Raw genomic sequence first — 27,302 nt, forward strand, 5'->3', positions numbered from 1 at the left:
TCACCCAAAATTGGATAATATCAAACCAAAGGAAAATGCGTACTAGCTACTTGACAACCAAAAGATAGCCGCAACCTAAACCATACCCTGGTTTTACATGTATTTTACTCTAAATGGGAACCTAGGGATTGAGAACATGACAGGTCTCTCTTGGAAATGAGACCTTGTGTCTCAATGAGATTTTACACCTGTATAAATAAAGGCTAAATAAAATAATAAAGTTGTAAGAAATACTTTTCAGACAGAAGATAACAGGAAATGAGGTTATTGCTTTCTATAGAGTTATGGTTCTTACGTAAGCTGGTTCTGACATCCATGATTGTAGTCCCTCGTTTCCTCCTGCTCGGTGCCGGACATTTCAATTCTGGAAAAAAAGCAACAGAGATTAAATCTTTTACAGAACGCAACAATATTCAACCTACCCTTAGCATTGTATAACTGATGTGGAACTTTTAAAATCAGAGTGAGGTGATTTCTCTGGTAGGACACGTGAACAGGGTGTGGGGGTGAGAATGTGATATTGAACGTCTGATTTATGTAAATGACAAACTTTTTTAGAATAAGTGCTAAAGGTGGTTTTTAAAACCGCCTTATAATAAGGACAATTCAGCTCATTGGCCAGTCACCATGGTCAATGCAAACATGGAAATGCCTCAAAGGGCAAATTCAACCAAAGACACATTATACGAACAAATACCCAGATATGACCGTTTTAGTTTTCCATGTTTTTCTAAATTCTTTCTAGCATTCAATATTTTTCTGGCGGGCAAATATTTACAAAATATCCAAACAGCAACGAACCATTTCAGAAACACCAAAACAATCTGCGTGACCATAAAGGGGAGCCATAAAAAGACCCTTTAGGATGCAGTTCTTCTACTGAACACACTATGCTCACTTCTAAAGAAGCACTTGACTGATGGTGATGAATAAAGGTGTATGTGCTCACTTTTTAAAACTATGTTCAGGGAAGGGGAGAGTAAAGTAGTGTCACCTTGTCTGTAGGCAGTCCCAGAAGCCGTGTTGGACTCAAACAGCAGCCCAGCGTCGTAGAACACACTCATACCATCCTTCCCTCCACCTGGTGTGCAACCTGTGTCGTACTTCTCTACAATGTCCCACACCTGAGCATATGAAAGTCATTCACACACAAATAAATAAACAAGACTTAAAGGCAAGAGGTAGACATATCTGGAAACTCACATTAAAGTTCTGATATGTCATTAGAAATGTATTCATGCAATGAATGCAATAAAAATATGATATAAATAAATTGCCTTTTTCTGTGTGAGGCGGTGCTTGTTGTTAAGGACATAGATGCCTTTATCCACTGCCACCAGTCCCACTATGGCCCCTGGGTCTCCTGTAACCTTCAGACCAAACATCCTGCGAGGCTCATAGGATGGAGCAGGACTCGATGGTTCCAGCTTCAGCTAAATGTGAAGGTGAGGTCAATGAATTACACCTACAGTTTGGATTTGTTGAACCAGTTGCTTAAAATGTCAGATGAATACAGTAATAAATAAATCAGTTTGTGTGTGTTTTGTATTGCGTGTCTCACCGAACCCATGCAGGAGTCTTTTACATCCACCCAAACAGAGTCTGATACCACTTCATTCTCATTTGTGTGGTAATATGCTATGATGCGGAATGATGGCAGCATGTCTTTGGTAATGATAACCATCAGGGAGATCAGTACTTGACCTATTGTGTTGTATCGGCCTTTTTGCACCAGCTGACCTCTGCTCATGATCTATAGGGACACAGACTTACATATCAGCACTTATTGCACATGAGCGTATACTGCACTACACAACTTGATGGACGCAACAAAAAGGGTAGTATAAGCACACATGCACATATTTAAAACATCTCTCACCAGGTATGTGACGTCAGTGTCATGACTTTCCTGCCTTTTGAGGTTGAGGTCGATTTTCATGTTATTTCCTAATTCTACTTCAGCTGAAACCACACCTGCAAATATGACATGTTGTGATTGCAGTATCTCAAGTATTTCTAAAGTAGAGCATTGTAGTACATTTTCTCCCCATAAAACAATGATATTTTACATTGCTTCTGATGGACAGTTATTCTAGAGCAGGGGTCTCCAACCTTTTTTAGGATGAGAGCTACTTTCAAAAAATAAAACAAGTCGTGAGCTACTTTTACTCCTCTTTTTATTGTTTTTTGCAGTGTATATATTTAGCACATTTTAACATTATTATTAAGGCTGTTAGTCGATTAAAATATTTAATCACGATTAATCGCACGATTGTCCATAGTTAATCGCGATTAATCGCAAATTAATCGCACATTTTTTATCTGTTCTAAATGTACCTTAGAGGAATATTTTTCAAGTTTTTAATACTCTTATCAACATATGAGTGGACAACTATGCTTTATATGTTTGTTTATTATCATTTAAACAATGACAAATATTCTCATGAATATTAAACACAACAACCTCTGAACATTACAAATATTCGCCTCAATTCAACCTGGAACCTCTCTCATACAATAATACAATACAAAAAGTGTGTGTGTGTGTGTGTGTGTGTGTGTGTGTGTGTGTGTGTGTGTGTGTGTGTGTGTGTGTGTGTGTGTGTGTGAGAATGTGGAGACACTGTGATGGATCGTTGGAGCTATGTGCAGCTCAAGGCATATAGCTGCCTGGACGCTGCAATCATGTTGCGCGCACTATCCGTGGTGAGTGTGCTGACTTTTCGTACAATGTCCCACTGTCTGGCTACCTGCATAAAGTCAAGTGCTCGGCGCAGTTGTCGGCGAAATGTCGCTCCTCTGTTTTCATTGAAACAGCTCCTTATATCCGTTAGCGCAGCTAGCTAGCACCAGATGCTAACAACAACAACAACAACACGCAAGGTGTGCCTCGCTCGCGCCACACATACACACTCCCTCCCGGTCCTCCCGATGGCCAGTCCGGGCCTGCCGGTGAGCGTGGAAGTGTGGTCTGCCACAAGCGGGCGGCAGGAGCGGGGCTGTCAGCATCAGCTTGTAGATGGTATTTTAAACTCGATGCGCTCTGAAAATACGGGGTGGCCGAGGACAAAAAATACACATGCGTTAATCGCGTTAAAATAATTAGTGGCGTTAATCTTTTTTTGCGTTAGCGCGTTATTAACGCGTTAACGCCCTAATTATTATATGCTGACCTTTAACCTTTGTGTGCTGTTTGGGTCTGTGGGACCCGTTTGCAGTGTTTTCTAAAAGAACATGTATGCAATTTAATTATTTTAACCTGCTTTATTTGGGGGTGGAACTCACCTCCTCTAGGGGGGTCCGGGGGCATGCACCCCCGGGAAGATGTTGTTTTAAATGTTGAAGTGAAATGCATCAATCTAGTGCACTTTGAGCACAACATGAATGGATGGATACAGCTCTCAACACTCAGATGAAAGGGAGCTGTATACTTTTCAATACTCCAAACATCTTTATAATATGATCACAACCAATAACAAATCATTTAAACTTGTTTATTCTTATCTTATGTTACCAGTTAGCATTCTTTCTTTCTATTTATGCATATGTTAGTAATCACAGTTCAACTCCCCTTTTAAATACACATATAGTACACATTGGAATGGTACTTATTGTTACAAATATATTAATAGAGAAAGGTGATCTCTCTCTTCTTTTGTGTAGAGCAAGCGGCGAGAAGATAGCGAGAGAAGAGGAGATACGAGCAGATGTGCTCTCTGCTCTCTTCTCTCTCTCTATCTCTCCTCAGCTTCGTGCTACTCTCTCTCTCTCTCTCTCTTCTCTCTTCTCTCTCTCTCTCTCTCTCTCTCTCTCTCTCTCTCTCTCTCTCTCTCTCTCTCTCTCTCTCACAGAGACTGTGTGCTCCTCCGTGGCAATGACGGCTTGCGTTAAAAAATATTAGTAAAGTGGGGGGACACAAACGGGATTTCGAAAAGTGGGGGGGGACTGTCCCCAGTGGAAATTACGCCATGCGTGTGTGTGCGTCAAGTGCAATAAATATGCAAGTTGCAACCTTTATATATACAGTCTATGGTTGCAACACACACAGTAAAACTCTGCCCCTCATGTGTTGTATAGGCTGGCATGATAGGCTGTTCAATGGGGCTGATGTGTTGTGTAGATTCTGCCAGAAGGAAAGGTCACACTCCTTATGAAGCGGTGAGCTGCCGCTCCACATTGCTTTTCTTCCAGACTGCAACGCTGGTCCCACAAATCAAGCAAGAACGTGATTGGTCGATATTCATTGTGGGGGGTGGGGGGAGGAGGGGTGTTAGATAGATATAGAGTTGTAGTAAGTAGATAGAGTTCACTATGATTGAGGTTTCGTTTATGCATAGGGTAGATTCTTTTAATTACATTTCCTTTATTTTTGGTGTATTTTTTACATTTTGGATTTGCTTGGCGAGCTACTTATTGAGGGCTTGCGAGCTACCGGTAGCTCGCGATCGACGTGTTGGAGACCCCTGTTCTAGAGCAAGAGAGTTCTAGATGAACTTGTTACATAAAAGTGAAAAATATAATAAAAGGAGCATGTTTTCCAGGCAAATTATTTTAAAGGTATTTGGCTCAATACCGTCCAAAGTCTTGCAAATCATAACTTTGAAAAACGTCCTCAAATATAAAAAATCCATAATTTCATACACGCTTCACTGTACTTTCACAGCCATAATAAGCGCAAGGCGTATTGGAGTCTATTCCTAAATTAGCAATTCTATGTAGTGAATTGAGGATCAATTTAGAATCAAACCGTGATTCAAAAGATTCAAAATTAAATAGTGGTATACACAAAGATTCCCACCCCTGGTCTCTTACCTATGTGGATATAGTTTTCGCTTTGGGTAATATATGGGAGAACTGTCATGTTGGCTGATGCTTGTCTTGTCGATGAAATACGAGGATCATTCGTCTTTGCCTGAAATTAAAGAAACACATAAGCATACATATGGTTATAAATATTGAGTCTTTCCTATTCCATCTTTATCCTGGCTACGATTAAGATAAACTTCACCTTTCACATGCTGTAAATTAAATGTGCAAAAAATCGGAAGTAAAGCAATGAGCTATAAAGAAGCAAAAACATCTGCTGATAGCTCTGCTTGAATTCACCTTAAAAAATGAATATCAAACATGTTTATAATGATTATTCATTGATTGTAGGTCAAAGCTTACATTTAAAAAGCGGCCTGTGGTGCCTGTATTAATTGTTAAGAGACTTACATTGATCGTCAGTTGTGTGTACCCTCCTGTATTGATGGTTAGCCTTGCCATGCCATTGTCTGTGGTGAGGCCATTCACGGTGCCTGGTTCAACCACAACAACAACACCTTTTGCCGGAGTGTTGTCAGGATTCACAACTTCGACCTGCCAACACAGACACAACAAGTTCAACAATCAGAAAAAAGGTTTCTGATTGTCTTATAAAGGTAAAAACTCAGTACTAATATCTAGCTCTGTTCACTAAATATGATGACTTAGATCGTTTATGGTGACACAAAGCTTAACGGATATATTTCTAAATTTCTCTGGAATGTTTCCCTAAATCTGAAAAATCTGCCTTGAGATTATAATTCAAATCCATGGCAAATAATGATGTGATCTGTTATTGTTAATAATATAATAAGAGAGAAGTAAACTACGGAGCCCCTAAAGGTTCAAAATACTTTCTCGTTCGCACTAGATAGTATTTTGTGCGCACAAGATAGTATTTTGTGCGCAGAAGATAGTATTTTGTGCGAACGACAAAGTATTTAGTTCGCACGAGAAAGTTACCGGTGCGCCAAGTAGGAAGTGGAGCACAGAGGAGATAACCGTTTTATTGCAGACTGTTATGTTTATGTGGAGAAATGGCAGTGCATACATTATTTGAGATATATTTCAAACTCAGACTTCATTTAGGGACATTTTGGCCAGGGGTTTAGAGCTATTTGTTTAAGCACCGGATTGGCAAAACAGAAGAGTCTGTAAACCAGTCTGCTTTGATCTACTGTATGAATTCATATCCGTGACTCTCACAGTATCTGCTGCCCACAGCTGTTTTATAGAAGGAAAACCTCCTTCACTTTATGAAATCTCTGCAGCACCAGTACTTCGAAGCAGGATTTGCTATTTACTATTCATTCATGAAGCAGTGTTAATTTTGGCAGCTGTTTTTGATTTAGTCTTAGTCTTAGTCTTTAGACGAAAATGGTTATTAGTTTTAGTCACATTTTAGTCATTTCTATCCTTCATAGTTTTAGTCTAGTTTTAGTCGACGAAAACTCAAAACGTTTTAGTCTACTTTTAGTCGATGAAAAATTACATTTTAGTCAACTTTTAGTCAAAATGTTTTCTCTCTTTAAACCAATTCAGTTAGGCAAATACAGGTTTCTGACATTGGAATCAAGGTGACAGCATCAAGTGTTGAAATTCGTAAAGCAACATTTCACTCTCTTAACACTTTACTTGTGTAATATCTAGGGATGGGTATCGTTAAGGTTTTCTACGGTACTACTAGTCTTATCAATACTGCTTATCGATCCGGTACTTTAACGGTATTCTTGTATTTACTTTTTGTTATTTTTTAAAGGAAAAAACTAACAAATTGTTAACCGAATTAATTGCTTTATTTAAATGTGAAATAAATGAAATATATATAATTATGTTAAAATATTGTACTGTACTTGAGTAAAATGTTGAGGTACTTGTACTTTACTGGAGTATTTAAATGTTTTGCTACTGTGTACTTCTACTCCACTACAGTTCATAGTTAAATGGTGTACTTCTACTCCACTACATGTATTTAATACCTTTAGTTACTTTACAGATGTGGATGAATGATGTGAAATATAATCAAGTGTTAACTCAGACTTTAGTAAATTCACAAGCTACCCTGCAGTATACAAAGTCCTTCAAACTAGCTGCACCTTTACCAGCTTTGAGAACACTTTAATGATCAATCATTATAAAACATATCATATATATTATTCTGAAATGGACCAATCTGCACAATGACTACTTTTACTGTCGCTACTTTAAATATATTTTGATGATCATACTTTGACTTGAGGAACTCTTCCTACACTATGGTATTTTTTTACTTAGCTACAAGATCTGAGTACTTCTCCCACCTCTGCACACCTGATGTGATAACGTTACTCGTAATTGGGGCAACAGAGCTACGAGTTAAGGAAGTCGAAAATTGTGCATTTCTCCGACTGCATATGACGCCTTTTGGCCGGCTGTTTGGACAGACTACTCTACTCGTGTCAACGCGCTAACGCGAAAACATGGCAAACGAGCTTTGTCCACATCGAGTCTTGTAGAGTGTCTCTGTACTCTCTGAACGCTCCGTCTCTGCCGCTGCAGCGTGTCTGTTAGGCCCCGCCCCCGCACACAGAGAGAGAGGGAGATCGCTCTTCTGGAGTGAAGAGAGCGGAAATAATGATATTGCAAGTTAAAAATGTAAGATGCATTTTGACAGACAAGACGGACACTTGGGGGGAAATACCCTGCATTTTGAATGTCCGATAGTCCACCATTAACACCTTAGTCCCGTCTCGTCTCGTCAACGAAAACTAAATATACATTTCGTCAAATCTTCGTTATCAAGAATCTATTTTTAGCTCGTCATCGTCTCTTCTTAGTCATGTAAAAAAGGTCGTTGGCGAACATTTTTCGTCATAGTTTTCGTTGACGAAATTAACACTGTCATGAAGTATGACGCTGCGCTGTCAGCACGCTTCTCCATGTTTGTGATTGATCAAATGTTGCTAACCCCGTCCCTTTCACGTGAACGCGCTCTCAGCCAGACAGAGAAACCCTGGGCCCTTTCTCATTTCACTAATTACCCCTCCTCGACTCCTCTAATTCTTGGTCCTCTGGTAGTGACCCGGAAATGAATTTCAGCGCGCCATGTTGAAGGACATCTGATTTCTCTAAATGCACTTAGAGGACCGAGGAGGCTCTCTGGAGGAGCTATAATTGAGGATAGGGAGGCGTGTGATGCAGTGGGTTGTGCGTTGGTGTTCGGATCAGGGGGTCACAGGTTCAAACCCCACTGCAGTCAGCATGTCGTTGTGTCCCTGGGCAAGACACTTCACCCCAAATTGCTCCTGTGGGGATTGCCCACAGTATTGAGTATGTAAGTCGCTTTGGATAAAAGCGTCTAACAAGTGACATGTAATGTAATCTAATGGATACACTGATGGGTCCTCCACAGCTCCTCCGCTGATGCATTTCCGGCAACAGAGATGTTTACAAGAGTCGTGACGCACGGCAGGACTTATCTCAGCCAATGACAGCTCTGCATGCATCCCCTGGATATTATTTTATTAACTGCTTTCATCGCGACGCGATGTTTCCAGTGAGAACAGCTGTGAGGTCCGTGCAGAAAGCAGAGCAGTGTGTATAATATATATCACTCAGTAAAACAGGCCTACATTACTCTCTGTATTTGCTTGAGTTTAGTAGATATCTACAAACAAAGAGTCGATATTTGTCTAAAACCATTTAGTCCTTCACATAATAAAATACACAATGGCTGTAGCCTGATATATATTATATACTTTAGGAGCTGTAGTAGGTGTGTGTTGTACAGTGTTTGTGTGGGTGCGTGTTGTACAGTGTGTGTGTGTGTGTGTGTGTGTGTGTGTGTGTGTGCGTAGATGCGGCGGACAGACAGCTCTCAGTTGATTTGGTGTCCTATGCTTACTTTTCATACTTGTAAATACAACTTTTTGCCCGTAATTTCATTTCCTCATTAGCCGCTTTCACACCAAGTACTTTGCCGTACTTAGTTCCCAGCACTTAGTTCCCCAGAGTTCTTTAGTTCATGGAACTAAAGGAGTGAGGAGTCAGATTCAGCACTGCAGGATTGCTTTGTATCTACGGATTGGAGTGTGTTTGAGGACAATAACATCAATACACACACTGACACGGTCATCTGCTACATTGGGAAATGCATCGATGACGTGGTACCGAAGGTTTCTGTACAAACATTCCCAAATCAAATGCCCTGGATAAACAGTGAGGTGCGTACCAAGCTGAAAGCGCACAGAGCTGGAGATTTGGAGGTGTTCAGGAATTCTAGGTATGAACTCCGGAGAGCAATTAACAATGCAAAGAGACAGTACAAAGACAAGGTGGAATCTGACTTCAAAGGCTGTAACACCCGGAACATGTGGGCGGGACTAAGAACAATGACAGACTACAAAGGAGCAGCAGGGGGTGCTGCGGGAGTGTCTGCGTGCGCATCTCTTCCAGGCGAGCTGAACAGTTTTTTTGCTCGCTTCAAGAGCAGCCAGGCTGGGGGTGCAGAGAAGGATCAGGAGCCCTGCCCTTTTGTTTTAAACAGGGCAGATGTGTGCAAATCCTTTAAAAGGGTTAACCCACACAAGGCTCCTGGACCTGATGGCATCCCTGGCCGTGTTCTCAGGGTGTGTGCAGTTCAGCTGGCAGAGGTGTTCACAGACATCTTCAACAGGTCCCTGCTGCAGTCTGTAGTCCCCACATGTTTTAAACACTCCACCATCGTTCCTGTCCCCAAAAAGACAAAAATCACCAGCCTCAATGACTACCGCCCAGTAGCACTCACCTCCATCATAATTAAGGCTGGTGCCCCATGGGAACGTATACGGCAAAACGCATAGGATTAACGCAATCGCAAAAAAGCTTCCGTCCACACGCAATATACACCGGATAATGTCTGTTCACACGAGACAGCTCCGTTTAGCTCCAACCGCTGGAAAAAGCTGCAGTACATATGCCGAGCCTGTACTGTAACTTCCTCCACAAAAAGCAGCGAGGAAGCATGGTTGTCATGGTTGCGCTTCTGTTTATTCACCGTGGTGGGGGCCGAGGGAACCGGGCAGAGTTTTTCGCCGGTCAACGTGTGAAAAAGTTAAAATCTTCCGGACAAAATTATAAAAGTGCCGGTCAAAGGTCTTCTTTGTTATTTATTAAGCTTTAAAACAAATGAATAACGACTATATATAATAATAAAATACACGGAGCCTGTCCTCTCTTTTTCCTCTCTTCTGACAGCGTCAGTGTCTGTCTAATGCAGCAGCTGATCCAGTAATGAGTGACCCGGCCAACAGTACAAAATAAACATATTTATAACTAGTTTAGGTAGTTTGAGAGATAGGCTAATTAACCCTTGTGCCCTCCTCGGGCATTTTTGTACATTTTTTCTGACTTTTTTTTTTTATTTGGTGTTCATTTCAGCTGTGTTTCAGCTTTTGGCATGGATTTTTGCAAGAAGTCTTCTTTTGAGTCAAATTTTTGAAATCCAATGTCGTTTACTCTTACATGTTTTGTATACTCTCGTGATGCATTTTGCACCCTCTGGACCCCTTTGTGGCAAAAATGTACACGCTCATAAAAACTGCTATTAAATCATCATACATCAATATTTTATTAAACTTTTTTTTTCCATGAATCACTTGAACAACTTCTAACTACCAAACATTCAATAATTTTCAGGATTTTAACCCTTTAAATGCCTGTTTCATTATTTGAATTATTTAATTTCTCTTAAAAAAAAACACAAAAAATGAATTTCTTTCAATATAATAATTAGTAGAGGGATGCAACTTTGGTGGTTATTAGAGTCTTGGATGTGTCAAAGATTAGCAACAAAATTGATTTGACTGCATTATTATTTTTTACGTAGTGTCAGATACTACCTCTGGACCCCTTCGTGGCAAAAATGTACACGCCCCAAACAACTGCTATTAAATCATCATACATCAATATCTTTTTCTACTTTTCTTTTCATGAATCACATATACAACTTCTAACGTACTCAAAACTACCAAACATTCAATCATTGTCAGGATTTTAACCCTTTAAATGCCTGTTTAATTATTTTAATTATTTCATTTCTCTCAAAAATGCCTAATTGACTTCCATTCAGACCACATTTGTTGATCTCACTGCCATTGCAGTATAAAACCATGCATTTTGTAATGTCAGCATTTCATTTAGAAGAAAAGTAGTGATATTTGATATTTCTACTCTATTCCAACAGATTACACCATTTTCCCACTGTAGGCCGATGCATGAAATTCTTACATTTTTGCCAGTTATATTATGGAGCCGTGTGACTACCAGGGGGCCCCGAGAGTGGTGTGTGTGTGTGTGTGTGTGTGTGTGTGTGTGTGTGTGTGTGTGTGTGTGTGTGTGTGTGTGTGTGTGTGTGTGTGTGTGTGTCATTTCCAGCAGCAGACCAGCAGGTCCTGTAGCATGTGACCTGGTGCTCTCTCAGGTGATAGAACAACAATATTTTAGGCCTGTGCACAACCAGCACACACCTCTCCTACCTCTGTGTGTGTGTGTGTGTGTGTGTGTGTGTGTGTGTGTGTGTGTGTGTGTGTGTGTGTGTCAGAGTTCCCGTTAACCGGTAATTACCGGACTATGACCGGTAAAATATGCTGAAGACCGGCAAATCTAAATCTCTCCGGTCAAAATGTCCGGTCAAAATAATTTCCCTTTAGCACAATACCGCATCAGTTGCGCCACTTATGTGACAGACAAGAAGAGTACGTGATAGACAAGAAGGGTACGTGACAGACAAGAAGGGTACGTGACAGACAAGAAGAGTATGTGACAGACAAGAAGAGTATGTGACAGACAAGAAGAGTATGTGACAGACAAGAAGAGTATGTGACAGACAAGAAGAGTACGTGATAGACAAGAAGAATATGTGACAGACAAGAATAGTCAACTCTAATGTCTAACATTTAATGTGGAGAAAGAGATGTCCTGTATGGGTTGATTGTGCGTTGATCTGTTGGTAATGCCTCGGGGTTCCGGTGGGCATGTAAACAAATGCATAATGCTGCGCTATACTTTGCGGCCTCACCCGGTTGCATAGCGACGCTTATTGTTTAGGTGTCTTTTAATAAGCAGGTAGTCATATCATTAGCTAGAACTAGATAGATCTGATCGATATGGACATAAACGCGAGTGAAGTCTAATCTGACGGGAGAGAGAGATCAGCTGCTGCTGACGAGTCGACACGCAGCTCTGCATGATCCCCTGCAGCGGTGAGCGGAGCAACACACACTTCAGGTTAGAATATCACGTAGCTATTTGAATGACCTCTCAAACTACCTAAACTAGTTATAGATATGTTTAGTTTGACTGTCGGGTCACTCATTACTGGATCCGCGAGTTGCATGATACTGACGGGCTGTCAGGAGAGGGAGAGAGAGCTCCGTTTATTATTCCCGTGTTATAAGTTACTGAACACTTTTGAATAATGTAGTTAATCTACTAGAATTAGTTTGTTTAATATCGAATCATATCAATTTGTTTAAAAGCTCAATAAATAACAAAGAAGACCTTTGATCGGCACTTTTCTCATTTTGTCCGGAAGATTTCAACTTTAACGGACATGTTGACCGGCAAAAAAATATTCTAACGGGAACTCTGGTGTGTGTGTGTGTGTGTGTGTGTGTGCGTGTGCGTGTGCGTGTGCGTGTGCGTGTGTGTGTGTGAATCTGTAAGCATGCACGGATCATTTCATGGGTAAAAAAAGGCCATCTTTTGAGGGATGTGTTTGATGTGTCTTTGAAGAGCTGCTTGATTACTCAAAAACAAAAAACAACTGTTAGTGTGTTTATGCACCTGGCTGCCAAAGATAAACATGCAGTTTGACCAAGGGCTTATTTCATTAGTGAGCAGAGAAGGAGAAAGACCTGGAGCAAAGAGAAGGAACTAAAATGAAGAAGCATGTCAGTGCAGAAGAGACTTCAGAAATAATCTTGCAGCCTTCTTCTGAAGAAGACACAAGGTTCGAGCTGGGGTCTGACGCTGAATGCTCTCTGGAGTCCAGCATTTCTTTGAGTTCCTCTGACCCTTCATCTGAAAGTGGAGAGGACACTGAGGGTTCGGCCCACCATCCACCACCACGGGTGGCTTTCTTCTCACAATCTGTGAGGACACCCTGGCTTTCCCCAGCTCCTGGGAGAACGACCTCCGTTCTTCTCTGTCCCCTCACGTGTGGCCAGGTCTCACGGCCCTATCTAAGAAGGACCGAGAAGATCTCCTCGGAGCCCCCGTGTCCACGGAGGGGCTCTTTGGGTCGGTCTCCTCGGTCACCCAGCGCTTCAGCCGCCTAGAGGAGGAGAGAGTCCAGCTTAGCCGCATGCTATCGCTGGCTCCTCCTCAGGCCCCGCTACGTGCCCCCCTCGCGCGTACAGGGGAGGGAGCGTAGTGCGACAGTGAAGCGGAGGGAGAGGCGCCGGCACGGGGGTCCCGTAGCTGCGGCGCCCTCCACCTCTACGGCCCACCCCGTGGCACCGGCATACCGGCAATCACGGGGAAGGGCTGCCCGACCGAGGCAGGCTCCGCAACAGCAGAGCACCCGGGTGGGGAACTCCATCTTCGCGGAGTTAACTGCCTATTTAATGCCCAGATCCCTGTCAAAACTTTTAAAATAAAGATGGTGTTGATCTGTATCCAAGTCTGAGTGTCCTTTGTTTCCACAATACACTTGCACATGTTGATGACTGTACAAATTCCCCGACGTTTTTCTGTTAGAAAACATTCTATGCCTGAAGCTAAGACTCCAAATAATGCTGTTTACTATAGTGATAGGGGCTGCATTATAGCAACGCCCGCACTTGTAAAGAGACGCGTGGCGGTGCGTTCAGGGGCCTTAGGAAAACACACTACGCCTGTAAAAACTCTGGTTAATGCTGTTTTCCATAGTGAGGAAAATAGCATTATGACGACGCGCGCCCCCCCCCCCCGAGAGCGGGCCGCGGTGCGTTCATGGACAGAAGAAGCTCCGATTAATGCCTCTTTCTCTCTAAGAGGAAACAGCATTATGGCGGAGCGCGCGCTCTCACGGGAGCGTGCCGTGGTGCGTTCAGGGACCTCAGTGAAAAATCTGCCGTTTTTTTCTCTGAGTGGAAACTGCATTATAGAAAAACGGCCCTTTCTGTGTCAGCCCCCCATGGGTCAAACTTCCTTTTATGGAGGGTTTGACAGCGAAGTGGGCCACCAGAGAGTACCACAGCTTCATAGCTGCGGCTCCGCAGCTGATTGCACATCCCCTAACACAATGTTATGGGGAATGGAAACTCAGCTGTGTACTGACAAGGTGGATGGACAGGATGCTGAAACGGGGCTATTCACTCCAGTTTGCAGCATCCCACCTCCTTTTATGGGCATGCGAGAGGTAAATCTGTCTTCCCAGGAGGAGATGGGTTTCCTCTCAGCAGAGATTCAGGCTCTGGTGCAGAAACAGGCTGTGTCTGTTGTGCATCCTCAGCACAGAGAGAAGGGTCTTTATGCCATGTATTTCCTGGTTCTCAAGAAAACAGGGGAATTCAGACCTATTCTAGATCTCCGGGGCTTGAATCGTCATATTTCCAGCAGGAAATTCCGCATGTTAACTGTGAAACAGTTACTAGGGCTTGTGCAGCCAGGCGATTGGTTCACCACCATCGACCTGAAAGACGCGTACTTTCATGTGGAAATTGTTCCAGAGCACAGAAAGTATCTGCGTTTTGCCTTTCAGGGAATAGCCTACGAATACAGGCTGCCGTTCGGTTATTCCCTATCCCCACGCACATTCAGCAAATGTGTGGCCACAGCGCCTCAACCGCTGCGCGCACACGGCATGAGAGTTTTCTTTTACATAGACGACCTCATAGTCATGGCTGGGTCCCGGGAACAGGCAATGTTTTGCACAGCACAGTTGATCACACACCTAACCAAATTAAGTTTTGCGATCGATTGGGAAAAAGGAGCACCCCCATACCTCGCCAACAGGCGTTGTATTTGGGTGTGGTGCTCGATGCAGACGCGCTGCGTGCCACCCTGTCAGAGAGCAGACGTGCGCCCCTTCTCAGGGCGGTGCACAGGCTGCGACAGGGGGCAACAGTGACAGCTTTAACTGTCATGCAGACTCTGGGTCTCATGGCGGCTGCTCACATGGTGGTCCCGCCGGTTACTACATATGCGCCGCCTGCAGAGGTGGTTCCCCAGCCTGCGTTTGGAGGCACAAACGACGGCTGGTGAACATCCCTCCCCCCCTCAGTGGGGGCAACCTCCAGTTTTGGGGGTCTCCGGACCACCTCCGGAGGGGGTCTCCACTGGGACGGGTGACCTCCTACATCACAGTGTTCACGGACGCGTCCGGAACAGGATGGGGAGGGACCTGCCTGAAGAGAGTTATAGGTGGGCGCTGGGCTCTGACAGAGTTTTGACACAGCAACCTCCTAGAGCTACGGGCAGTAGTGTTACTCCTCCGGCATTTCATGCCCCTAATTTAGGGGAGACATGTAATGGTCAGGAGCGACAACAGCACCACAGTGGCTTATATCAACAGGCAGGGCGGAGTCCGCTCCGCCTCCTTGACCACAGCGGAGGAGCTGTGGTTATGGGCCTCAGAGGTGGTGTTATCTCTGAGAGCCCTCCATGTCCCGGGACTGGAGAACAGGGTGGATTGTCTGACAGCGTTATTCAGTCTATCCAGGCAGCTAGAGCAGAATCCACCACAGCCTGTTACAGGCCAAAGTGGCTGAGATTCCAGCATTGGTGTGAGGAGCGGGGAATAGAGCCCCTATCTTGTGAGTTGGGCTCTATTTTATCCTTCTTACACTTACTGGTGGACAGAGGGCTGGCGCATTCCACGGTGAAAGTGTATGCAGCAGCCATCTCGTCCTGTCATGAGGGATTTTGGTGGCAGGTCAGCCTTTAATCAACCACTGATGTCGCGGTTTTTACAGAGGGTTAGGAGACTGCGCCCTGTAGTGCACGTCTCCACCCCGCAGTGGGACCTGCCCCTAGTGCTCGAGGCTCTGGCCTCGGGACCATTGAGCCTCTGGAGCTCTCCCCTCTGAAAGCATTGTCGTGGAAGACAGCTTTGCTTCTTGCCTTAACGTCAGCCAAAAGAGTGTCCGAGTTAACTGCTCTGTCGGTGCACCCGAGTTGTTTACTAGTTCGGGGTGGCCGGAGCGGCGCGACACTTAGACCGAACCCCTCCTTTGTGCCTAAAGACCTAAGAAGTGTGTTCAGGTCGAGGGCTATTCAGTTAGGGGGTTTTAGTCTCCCCCCCCATGGGGGGCCAGGGAGGCTAAACTGCACCTCCTCTGCCCGGTGCGTGCGCTAGCATGTTATGTGGAGCGCACGGCTGCCCTTAGACGCACCGAACAGCTGTTCGTGTGCTTCGGGGGCGGGGTGATAGGGAAAGCTCTGTCCAAGAAACGCCTGGCAGGCTGGCTCTGCGAGTGCATTGCACATGCCTACGGACAGGCAGGGAGAGCCTGCCCCACGGGGATTCGTGCGCACTCCACACGGGCTGTAGCTGTGTCAACAGCCTTATTCAACAGTGTGGAGGATTTATGCACAGCGGCGTCTTGGTCGACGCCAGGCCCCTTTATAAGGTTTTATCTCTCGGACATGTCTGGCTCTTTCTCCTCGTCTGTGCTTGCTGGGGCAACACAGGATTTGTAGGGGTGGGAGGGGGGGGGTTGTGGGTCAGTTGGCATCTGCCCCCCCACATTTTAGTCCTCTCACACTCTGCACGGGGTCAGTGCTTGAGTGTGAGGCATGGGCGCTGGCGCTCTCCCTGTTATCCTTAGGGATTCAGGAAGGCAGGTGCGTAGCAAGCCCATACGGGGCCAAGGGGGCTCTCCCCACCCGTCTATGGGCGGGGGGGGGGGGGGTCCCCCGGCACTGTTTTTTGAGCACACTTTCTGCGAGGTAAGCGCAGCAGGGTGTGCTCTGTCAGCCGCAGCCCAGATTTCTCCTCGGTCACAACCGGGTTAAGGGAGAGTGTGGGGCAGCAGCTGCTGACCAGAAAAGCCGGTCAGGGGCAGTAGGGTGGAATGGTGTTGGACGACAGTGCGCGTATACATCAGGGCTCCACCCACTGTACCCATAGAGTCCAGTAGAGGGCGGAGCCTGTGAGAGATATAACGGGGGGTTACGTATTGTAACCCTAGTTATATAAGCACAGGTGGAGCCCTCTACTCAGGGCACTGTCTGTTCTATTCCGCTCGCTGAAGAGAGGTATAGGATGATAGTCAGGAGGCGAGGCCTCCTTTTATACGGTGTGATGCGCGCGCATTCAGGTAGGCCCGCCCTGGGCCGGCTACGTCTATAGAAGTCTCAGTGGGAGAATGCACGTGGGATAAGGTAGTACCCATAGAGTCCAGTAGAGTGCCTGTGCTTATATAACTAGGGTTACAACACGTAACCCCCCGTTTCATTCCACAGGCGATAAGACTGTTAAACACTAGAGGCCTGTACTACGAAGCCGGATTTTCCTAACCTGGATATGTTTGAGTTAGCCGGTTGGCCCAATCCAAAACATACGCGCTCTCGCTAAACTGTACTACGACGCTGGTTATCAAGTGGATCGCTCAAGCCAGCCGTGTCCTATCTAGTTAGGTGCGCGTTCACATGAAAGGGGTGGTATTTGGAGCATTCAACCAATCTCAAACATGGACAAGTGTACTGACAGCGCAGCGCGTCATACTTCCTGAATGAAAAGTGAACTTTAATATTAGTCAAATATGAAGAAGTTAAACTTTAAACATCCATGACTTAAACACTTTATCCAGGATAAAAGCCACATAGCTGCACCTGCAATTGCCGTATCTGGCCGTGCAACACTTACAGTGTCACATACTGTATGCAGAAGTATTATTTTAAGCAACACATTAAGTTGACGAAACACTCGAGTCAAATGTAATTAAAGTCAGATCCACTCGTGTCTTGGACGGGGCAGTAATTTCATAAACCTGTTAATGTACGCATTCAAACACTTTTTCTTTTACCAGCTGTATTCACCTTGCAGGTGCAGCTATGTGGCTTTTATCCTGGATAAAGTGTTTAAGTCATGGATGTTTAAAGTTTAACGTCTTCATATTTGTCTAATTATAGTTGACTTTTCATTCAGGAAGTATGACGCTGCGCTGTCAGTACGTTTGTCCATGTTTGTGATTGGTCGAATGCTCCAAATACCACACCTTTCATGTGAACGCGCACCTAACTAGATAGGACAAAGCTGGCTTGAGTTAACGAGTTGATAACCAGCGTCGTAGGACAGTTTAGCGAGAGCGCGTTTGTTTTGGATTAGGTAAGCCAGGTAACTCAAACATATCCAGGTTAGGTTGAACCGGATTCGTAGTACAGGCCTCAGGGCGCATGATGTGTGTGTGTTTGTGCTCAGCTCCGCTCTGTGTGTGTGTGTTCGGTGTGTTTGTGTGTGTCCGACACCGGCATTTGTTTTCAAATTACCACGAACAGTAATGTACACACATCTGGTTCTCCATAGTTATATGTGTATTCCCAAGTGAAAGAAATGAATTTAATCTTAATCTCGATGTAGTGCTATAGTCCTACCGGAGTGAACCGGAACGAACGACACTATCATAAACAAATGCCCACACACACACACACACACATGCCCTGGCGACCGGACATATTCTTCATAAAACTAATAATATGGCGTAATAATCGGGCAGTTCAATGTGTCTTACCATAAGAAAGTATCTTGTGTGAACGAGAAAGTATCTCGTGCGAACGAGAAAGTATATTGTGTGAACGAGAAAGTATCTCGTGCGAACGAGAAAGTATATCGTGCGCATGAATTAATAAAACGTGGCCTCGTTTTATTTTATTTTTCTCTCTATGAACCCTCCAGGGCTCCGTAGTAAACTCTATGTAGGTTTAATCATTTAAAAAAGAGTAACTGTCTTTCAGAAAATCATTTAATACATCAAAAATATAGCCATACCTTTGCTAATGTTATTATGAAGTGCTTTTTTTTATAGTACTTTTTTAAAGTTAATGTAAAGTACTTACCACAACTTGGAAGGACATTCCTGGTTTGAAATATTTTGGAGTTTTCTTGAAGTGGATGGTGTAAGGAGATTTAACAATCTGAATATTTCTCAACTCTGCCTCCACCATTTCACCACCTGTTAATAGATGCAGAAACAAATCAAATAAAAACAGATTACAAGATTTTTTTGTTTATAATGTAATTATATTTTTTAAATGCGGTCACTTTGTAGTTGATACAAAAACACTTATCCTATCTTTATACAGTATATTTATGTTTCCCCCCCTGTCGTTTGGGAATAGTCTTAGTCTCTTTCTTACCGTTCTCCGTTAGCACACTGACAGCTACAAATATGGATTTCGTCACCAGTTCTTCAATGTTTTTGATGTGCTCTTTCTTCAGCGTGACAGCTCCAAGACCTCTCTCAATCTAATGTAACATAGTTTAAAAATGTGTCTTAAAATGTAGTATAGTGTTACAGTGAACAGTTGATAATACAACATTTTATTTCCTGCTGCTAAGGGTCTCTCAATTAAAACAATATGAAAAGACTGTGTTTTGTCACCACCATCGTTGTCCTTATGTTACATTGTCAACACGCTAAATACATAATATCTGTGAATAGAAATTAAACTGAAATAACTGCAGATCTTGGAGTTAGAGGAGAAATACTAGACATGTTGTGAGTATGAGACTCTTCCAAAACACATGTAAAATATAGTTAGTGTAGAATGTGCTCACCTGCACTCTCTGAAGAGAACTTGGAAAGCTCTTCTTTTCACCATCATGTATGACCCCAAACACAACGTAGGCCATCCCATTCACCTCTTGACCAAACAAATACCTAAATCCACAAGAGAGGGAAATGTATGAATCAAAACAGGTTCATTTAAAAAAAAGTAAAAACAAATGAGTAAGAAACTAAAAGATCAAGAGCGTCAACCCAACCTCTAAACAGCAACCTGTATTCATTCCTACAATCAATCCAACAATCAAACAGTCTCTAAAGCCACAGAGCAATAACTTTCTCTTACGTGGCTTTAATGTTGACTGTGAGCTCTCGGTCGTCCACGTAGAAGAAAGGGCTCGTAGGATTCAGTTTAACCTCAAAACTGGGAAGCACTGAAAAATGATATTTATGGTTTTACCAATCCAGTAAAAAAAACGAGTGAATGTTGTAAGTTGATATTGGTTTTAAATGAAAGTGCAGGTAATGGGAGACTCGCCATATTCTTTGACCTCAAACTCTGCACTAAAGCTCTGCTGTGGGTTGCTGTGGAACTTTGTGCGGATCTTCCACAGTCCGGTACTAAACATAGAAACACACAAAAACACAACATTTAAACACTAATTTAGAGAGGTAACAAGGTAATACAGGAATCAGGCCTCATACTCTGTGAAGGTATTTACATCTTGTTAATTCACAAATAAAATATATAAAAATTAGCTGCTGAATATAATTATTAGTGCCCTACACTAAAATGTAATGTTTTCAGGTTAGTAGCGTAGTAGGGAGTAAAGGTATTAGTACTTTTATTGTATTTCTTTTTACGCTGATTAGCTTTACTGTACAATTCATAGGCATTAAATGTTTCCTATTTCTATTGAATCTGTCCATTTACAATTAAAATGCTGTATTGTTATAGATAAAGTATAGATAAACTATTTATTTGAGAGTGAGAAAATATAATTACCACAAGAAGACTGTTATTTCAATCCTTAATCATTTCGGCCAGAAAGCGAATATGCTACTTTAGTAAAGTAGCATATTCGCTGAATGAATTTACAAATGGATTTCCAGATGAAGTGCAGTAAGGTGTTATAGAGCCCAGGAACTACCGTGCCAACCAGAGGCCGCGTTAACCAAATATTTTCCGTCAATGACGGATTTCTTTTAAAGGGCCCATGTCATGGCCATTTCCACTGATCATAATTACATTGTTGAGGTATACTAAAATAGATTTATACTGTGCAATTTTCCAAACTCACATTGGTTTCGCATACAGCATCTCTGTCAAGCATGTGTATTCAGCAGTATTCACTTTCTCCACTAAACGACTCGTTGGAGCTCTTGCCCCCCCCTCCCTGTGAGCCTAGTGTGCTCCGATTGGTCAGCTCGGCCACTCGTTCTGATTAGTCAACCACCAGAGAGGCTGCGCCCATGTCAGTGCTTTTCCCGGCTGCTCTCAGCGTAACATCAGTCTTATCATGGCGTCGGTACAGCGGTATATTTTATATACATATATATTTTTAACTGTTGTTATAGAAGAGTGTGACGGCCCCAGGGCCTTTGTCTTACGATGGGGTGGAGCTGAAGAGGCTAATCAGCACGATCACGGACACCTCCGGACACTACGGCCCCAGTCTCTCTCCAAAGCGGCTGCAGGAAGACTAACTCTGCGATCCTCTCAACCACCTATCTCTGCATTTATCACAATAAATGTGCCGTGGTTTTGTAAACTCGTGTATGTCTCCTTGTCTTTGTGGCCTACGAGCCGCTCATAACAAAGAGTAAGTTATTTTTACCCGTTATAAACTACTACTGTTTGATGAGAAATCAAATCATGGTTTGCTATATATGAATTCAGGGAAGAAAGGATAGGCCTACTAAGTATTTCCATTAAACTTTATTTTTAGAAATGTACAAAATGAACATAAATATACATATATACACGGTATATCATCCATTCCTCCTCCTCTTGCCTGCGCACAGCCGGTGCGGTGCGGTGCCTTTTAGCACCCTCAGTAGAATCCCTTCCCCGTCATGGATTGTCCGCCAGGATCTGGCTGGACGAAATCAAATGCAAATCACAAAATATTAGAGAAACTTAGTTGTTTTAGATTCGTTAGTAGTAGTTGTGTAATGAACAGCTTGCCTGCTAATATGCTAACCTAGCTTTGTTTACCTTGGTAGCTAACACGATATGAACGTTAGCTTGGAGGAAAGGCAACTATAATGCAGTGTAATAAAACTACTATGAACAAAAGCTAGTGGTTCATATTAGGCTAGCAATAACGTGTTTATAATTGCAATCGTATACGGGTATTCTGCTACCATACAATGTAACTTGCATGAATACATTGTTTTGCGCTAGCATACAGCTAGCCTCGTTAGCTACATGCAGTATATGTACGGTCACAATGTACGGTAAACCGGAGTATACTGTATGAGTATTCCGTGTGTGTGACTGCAGACATTCTCCTGCCATGACAAACATGTAAGGCCATCTGCTGACATTGTAGTTGATATATTTAAACGCTAGCAACGTAGCATCACAAAAATGTTTTTCTGACCAAAACTAGCTCAAGCTCCGTGTGTTAGATCGCTACGCCAGCTATAATGTAATTACGTTTCGCGACTGACCGGCAAATCACCCGCAGTATACTGTCAATAGGTATTTTGTGTGTGAATGCAGACATTCTCCTGCTATGAGATACATGTATGCAAGGCCATCTGCTGATATTAGAGTTGATATATGGAAACTCTAGCAACTTAGTTAGCACAGTTAGCACTGTGTCAATGGCTTAGCAGTCCAACACAGTTTACACATTTAAACAGTCTTGTTTGATAAATACACAAATAACAATGCAAACTTACAGGTTGTATACCCAGATCTTCCCCTGCTCCAAACGGTCCAAACAAGCTGTGCATATCCGGCCTCAAACTGGGCAATGTTTTGGAAGCTTTCGTCTGTGAAATGCCGGTTCTTCGAACCTCTGGAGGAGGAACACGCCGCTGCTGGTGTGGCCATAGCTCTTCGGGATTGGTCCATTTCGTTCCGGGTACCGCATGACATCAGGCGGTACCCGGAACTAAATGGAAGACTCAAATGGGCAGTGACGTATCTCCAACGAGGCGTTTTGGGGAGGTATTTTCTGTGTTAGAGTTTTACTCGCTACAGGGTGTACTTTGAGGGTTTTGACTCTGCACACCGTTTACATGCATAAAAACCTTCATAACACACAAGGGGACGGGTAATAACCGGAAAAGCATGACATGGGAGCTTTAACAATGACGGAAAAATCTGAAAGCAGTCCGTCATTTTGACAGATCAGAACAAACCAGAACAGCACCAAAGCTTCCCCGCAGCGAGGCTCCGGTGTTTTGCCGTGTTATGCATGCCCGTCAAAAAGGAAATTATATAGTTTCCAAACCGTACTTTGCCATACAAATCATTGAAATGTCTGTGCGCTCCCGCGAGGTGCAGTGGACATGCATAACACCGCACTACAGTTCACGAGCCCGCCCACGCCCGCGCCCCCCCCCCCCCAAGATATTACTTTTTGTTTAGTTCTTTTCCAAACACTAAATTCGCAACATGGAAATTCATTGTAGAGAACACAACATAAACAAGATAAACTACTAACCTGACAATTTCAGCGAGTTGGTAATCTCCAGAGTGGATCCCTGATTTCAAAGAGACTGGATCACGTGCTAAAATGATGCCTTCAGGGGTCTAAAAAAGAACAATATAAAAAATAAAACATTAACAGAAACAAGTTGTAAATCCAAGCTATAGACAATGTTATGCATGTCTCAATGAGCTTGGTAATTGTCTCCATTGAGACTTTTTTAATTTCCAGTTACTCCTAAAATGTATTTATCTACCACTAAAGAAAGTGGCTATGCAAATCAACCACTAGAGGGTAGCAAGTGATAGGACAGGTGTTCCTTAAGTAACACAACCCAACAACTCACAAGGTTGGCTGTGTTTTTATTTATTTTGGTAATCTCCGAGGAAAAGTATCTACTGTTAAGAATTTGTAATACAAAGAGGCTTATATGTGCTTATCAAAGATCGGAAAACAATACCACAAACTCAATGGCAATAGACGCATCCATTTGGTTGGCGTCATCCCTTTCCACAGGCTCCATACGGGGTGTCACAGCAAACATCCTGTAAAGAACTGACATAGAAAACGAGTGGACTTAAGAGTTTACTTTTTGATAAAGCTTATAGTTGGGGCTGGCTCATGCTTACTTTGGACCAGCCCCTAATCATGCTGCTATAGGCTTAGACTGCCTCTCTTTTCCCCTGCCTCTCTATCTTTATGCACTAATGTCCGATAAATGCATGGTAAAAACTTGGCAACTCCAGATTTTTCGAGCTCTTTCCTCTTGCAGAAAGCCACATTTAATCGTTGCACCTTTGGGATTGTGGATGAACCTGTTGCAGTTCTCCTGATTTAGGTCCGCTGCCACTACTATGTTTTAAAGGTCCCCTATTATATTCTTTTTCAACAATACATTATAGGTCTTAGATATATATAAAACATGTCTCTGAAGTGTTTGGCTCGAAATACTAAACAGATCGTGCATTGTAGCATGCCTTAAACCCAGTCTCAGTTGGTCTGGTTAACTCTGCTTACTTTTAATACTTGTAAATAAAACTTTTGGCCCGTAATTTAAACTCCTCATTGTAGCGACCAGAGAGAGGGGGGGATATATCCAGTCTCTGATAGTGTTACGTTATTATGAGAGTGCTCTCATACTTGTTTGATTCTGAAATTGTATATATTTATATAAATATATATGTGTGTGTGTATATATGTCCGCATCTGTAGCCTGTTATTGTCTCATTATACCGCAGTCAATTAATTAAAAGTAAATATATAAGTCATCATGAACACATCTGTCCATCAGACAGAGGGCTGCTGTGCCTCCTGTCATCATTAACGGACGTCTCTTTAAAATGACCGCTCAGAGGAGAGGATTTCTCATTTCTCTAACCGCCTGCTGCTTCCCCTCCTCTCTCCTTGGTTCCCCTCCTCGACTCCTCCGCTCGCATCTCCTGTGGGAGGGACTAAGACACGAGGATAGGAGTTGAGGATAGGAGTCGAGGAGGGGAGTCGAGGATAGGAGTCGAGGAGGGGAGTCAAGGAGGGGAATTAGAGAAATTAGAAACCTTCTAGGATGAGATTCAGGTGAGCGGGTGTCACCTTGGTTGGTTATTGGCTAATGGTTGCACAACCCAAAACAAACATTGTGACATCACAAAGTGGCCTAAATCTGATCAGCTCATTTTCAGACCGGTTTTTAGATAGATGGATCAGAAAAGAGAAAGATTATTTTTTCCTGAAACTCTTAACACAGAGGGGACACATATTAATGTATAAAATACATTACATTGTGGATTTTGCCCTATAGGTGACCTTTAAGTCATATCTTTATAGTTTTTATTTTTGCACAGATTAATTGGGACTGATTTTCCTAATCAGCCCCTTTTGGCACATTTCACATTTGTAATATGGGGCTTTATGAATACATATTGCTTGATTTATTGATATTGAATAAATTCACCTTTGCTGTTGGGGGTGTAGATGGTCTTGTCAGTTTGGATGAAGATATACCCAGACTGAAAGGAGACCAGGACAACCTTCTCAAGCAGTCGGCCAGGGAACTGAGCTTGCAGATACACATACTGCTTAATGCTGGGATCCTTACTGAAGTCTCCAGCAGGGATCTGAAATAATTATGAAGCAGTAATAGGAGCAGGGTGTGTACAGTATGTGCATTTTTTAATTAATAGATCATTTTAAAATGCAGCCGAGTTATAGCGCATCATTTACCATTATCTGTACCAGCGCCTGGAATTCATTTGTACTGGTAAGTGTCACAGATGCATTTGCCAGCCTTATGTTTTTGGTTGGATGGCTCATCACATGGATTTCCACCTTTTTGTCTTCACCTGTGCAGTCTTGACACTCCACAAAAATGTTTTCTGCTGTTCCTACACTCAACAAGTTGGGGGCAGACATCACCTCCCTGCAAAGCGGGGGCGGAAAAGAAGATATATATTAATGTGAATGTGATGTCACCGAGCAGAAAAAAACACATGCTGTTTTGGATGTACTGAAACAAAAGAGTTCAAAATATGAATTCACACACAAAACAACCTTTTTTAAATTAACTACTCATCTTGAATTAATGATGCCTCCATGTTTTATATCCATTCGCAGGACGAGTTTGAAGTGTTTCAAATAGTAAAGTTCAAAGAATATTCATGTGTTTTGGAAATTGTGAGCATACAAATAAATATATGGGATACTGCATGAGTTGTGTGTATATATGTGCTTAAAGTGGTCAAATAAATAAACCGAACCCAATTGGTAAGAACATAATTAAAGGGAACAGTGAGGGGGAGCAGAACATTTAACTTTAGGTTTCAATTCCCCCAAACTGCAGAAAAAAACGAAATCTATTTTTCAAAGATTTGGATCATGAGCTCCAGCATGGATTGCACACACAATGAGTAATCTATTGATTACATTGACAAAGATCCAGCACTGGATCAACACAATATTTCATCATATCTCTAGACCCTTGCTCTGTCTGGCATTTTGCATCGTTGTGCAAACTCTAAACAAAAAATTAGGCCAACTTATCGGCATCATTTGAAACACCACATAACCTTGAATTTTGTAACACAGAGTGGACTTTAGCTCCTCATTATGAAAGACACAAGTTAAGGTAAATCCAAAAGCTTTTCGAATAATATGAATGTAGCGACCACCAATAGTTGCTTCCATTACAGTTTAACCAATAACAACGTGTATACCAGGAAGATGACCAAAAACAAAAAAAGATATATCTTTCTTTTCTGAGAAATGATTCAAGCAGAGCTGGAGTGGGTAAAGGTACGACATGTCTACTTACAATGGAGCTCCATCAGCAAGAGAAGTCAGGGAGACGAAGGCCAGAGAGGCCAGCAGCCACAGCAGAGTTTTCCTCATCCTCCTACCTGATCCTGGTCCGCTGTCAGTGAAGTGTCGCTATGCAGCACCCTCCTTTTATCCTCTCACTGCCCAGCCCCACCTCACCTCACTTAGTCTTTCTGTCCACCTGTACGAACACAACCACATACACACCATTTCCCAGCAGCAGTTGAGAAACTGAGGTCCAATTTGAGGAAAAAGATAAACAGCAGAAAATCAATAAGGGGTAACATTAACATGTTTGACTAACTTTGGAGCATAAAGTTGAATGACCAGTTCAAAATGACTGCCAAATAACTTTTCTGCATTTATGTAGTTCTTGTTCTTCTTGTTCTTCTTTTCTTGTTTGGGAAATGTTACTAATGTTTAATTTGTATACTGAACCTGCTGAATTTGCACACATAGTCAATCATATTGAACATGCACACTAAGTCCTGAGGTGAAATATTAGATCAGATGTTATGTGTGCTTCAGTTAAAATTAAGCTTATTCATTGCATTTCATTTGTTCTTCCAAAGTTACAGTAAAATAAAAAGGACCCTGATTCGGACAATACACAATCCAACATGTTCAACAGAAGAGAATAAGTTATATTGTTTGTACACATGGTACTTTACATATATATCTGTTTGTTTAAAGTGTCCAGGTGATTCGACAGGCTGGACCAGAGAGTGAGAGACAGAACTGGACTCCTCACAGCAGTGAACTTCAGCACAGGTACAAAGACTATTTTTTTCATACTGTACAAAGAATCAAGAAAGATATTGGTTTAAATAAATGAAGTATTGACTTTAATACA

The 27,302-nt window shown here is 42.8% G+C and overlaps 1 protein-coding gene across 1 annotated transcript; it reads right to left on the reverse strand.

Moving 5' to 3' along the window:
• Positions 1-234: 234 nt before the first annotated feature.
• On the reverse strand, positions 235-26,527 carry LOC117482595 (complement C3-like; the record flags this gene model as incomplete). The annotated part of the gene is made up of 17 exons (XM_034130736.1): positions 26,445-26,527; positions 25,358-25,553; positions 25,089-25,251; positions 23,601-23,695; positions 23,156-23,244; positions 20,014-20,096; positions 19,822-19,909; positions 19,529-19,631; positions 19,108-19,216; positions 18,808-18,923; positions 5,218-5,361; positions 4,813-4,912; positions 1,880-1,974; positions 1,562-1,753; positions 1,278-1,433; positions 995-1,124; positions 235-364 (listed from the first exon to the last, which is right to left on the reverse strand). Coding segments are annotated over exons 1-17 (2,066 nt in total), but the record flags the coding sequence as incomplete, so codon positions are not given.
• Between the last annotated feature and the right edge of the window lie 775 nt (positions 26,528-27,302).

The sequence above is a fragment of the Trematomus bernacchii genome, unplaced genomic scaffold (assembly GCF_902827165.1).
Source record: "Trematomus bernacchii unplaced genomic scaffold, fTreBer1.1, whole genome shotgun sequence".
In the NCBI taxonomy this organism is placed as follows: domain Eukaryota; kingdom Metazoa; phylum Chordata; class Actinopteri; order Perciformes; family Nototheniidae; genus Trematomus; species Trematomus bernacchii.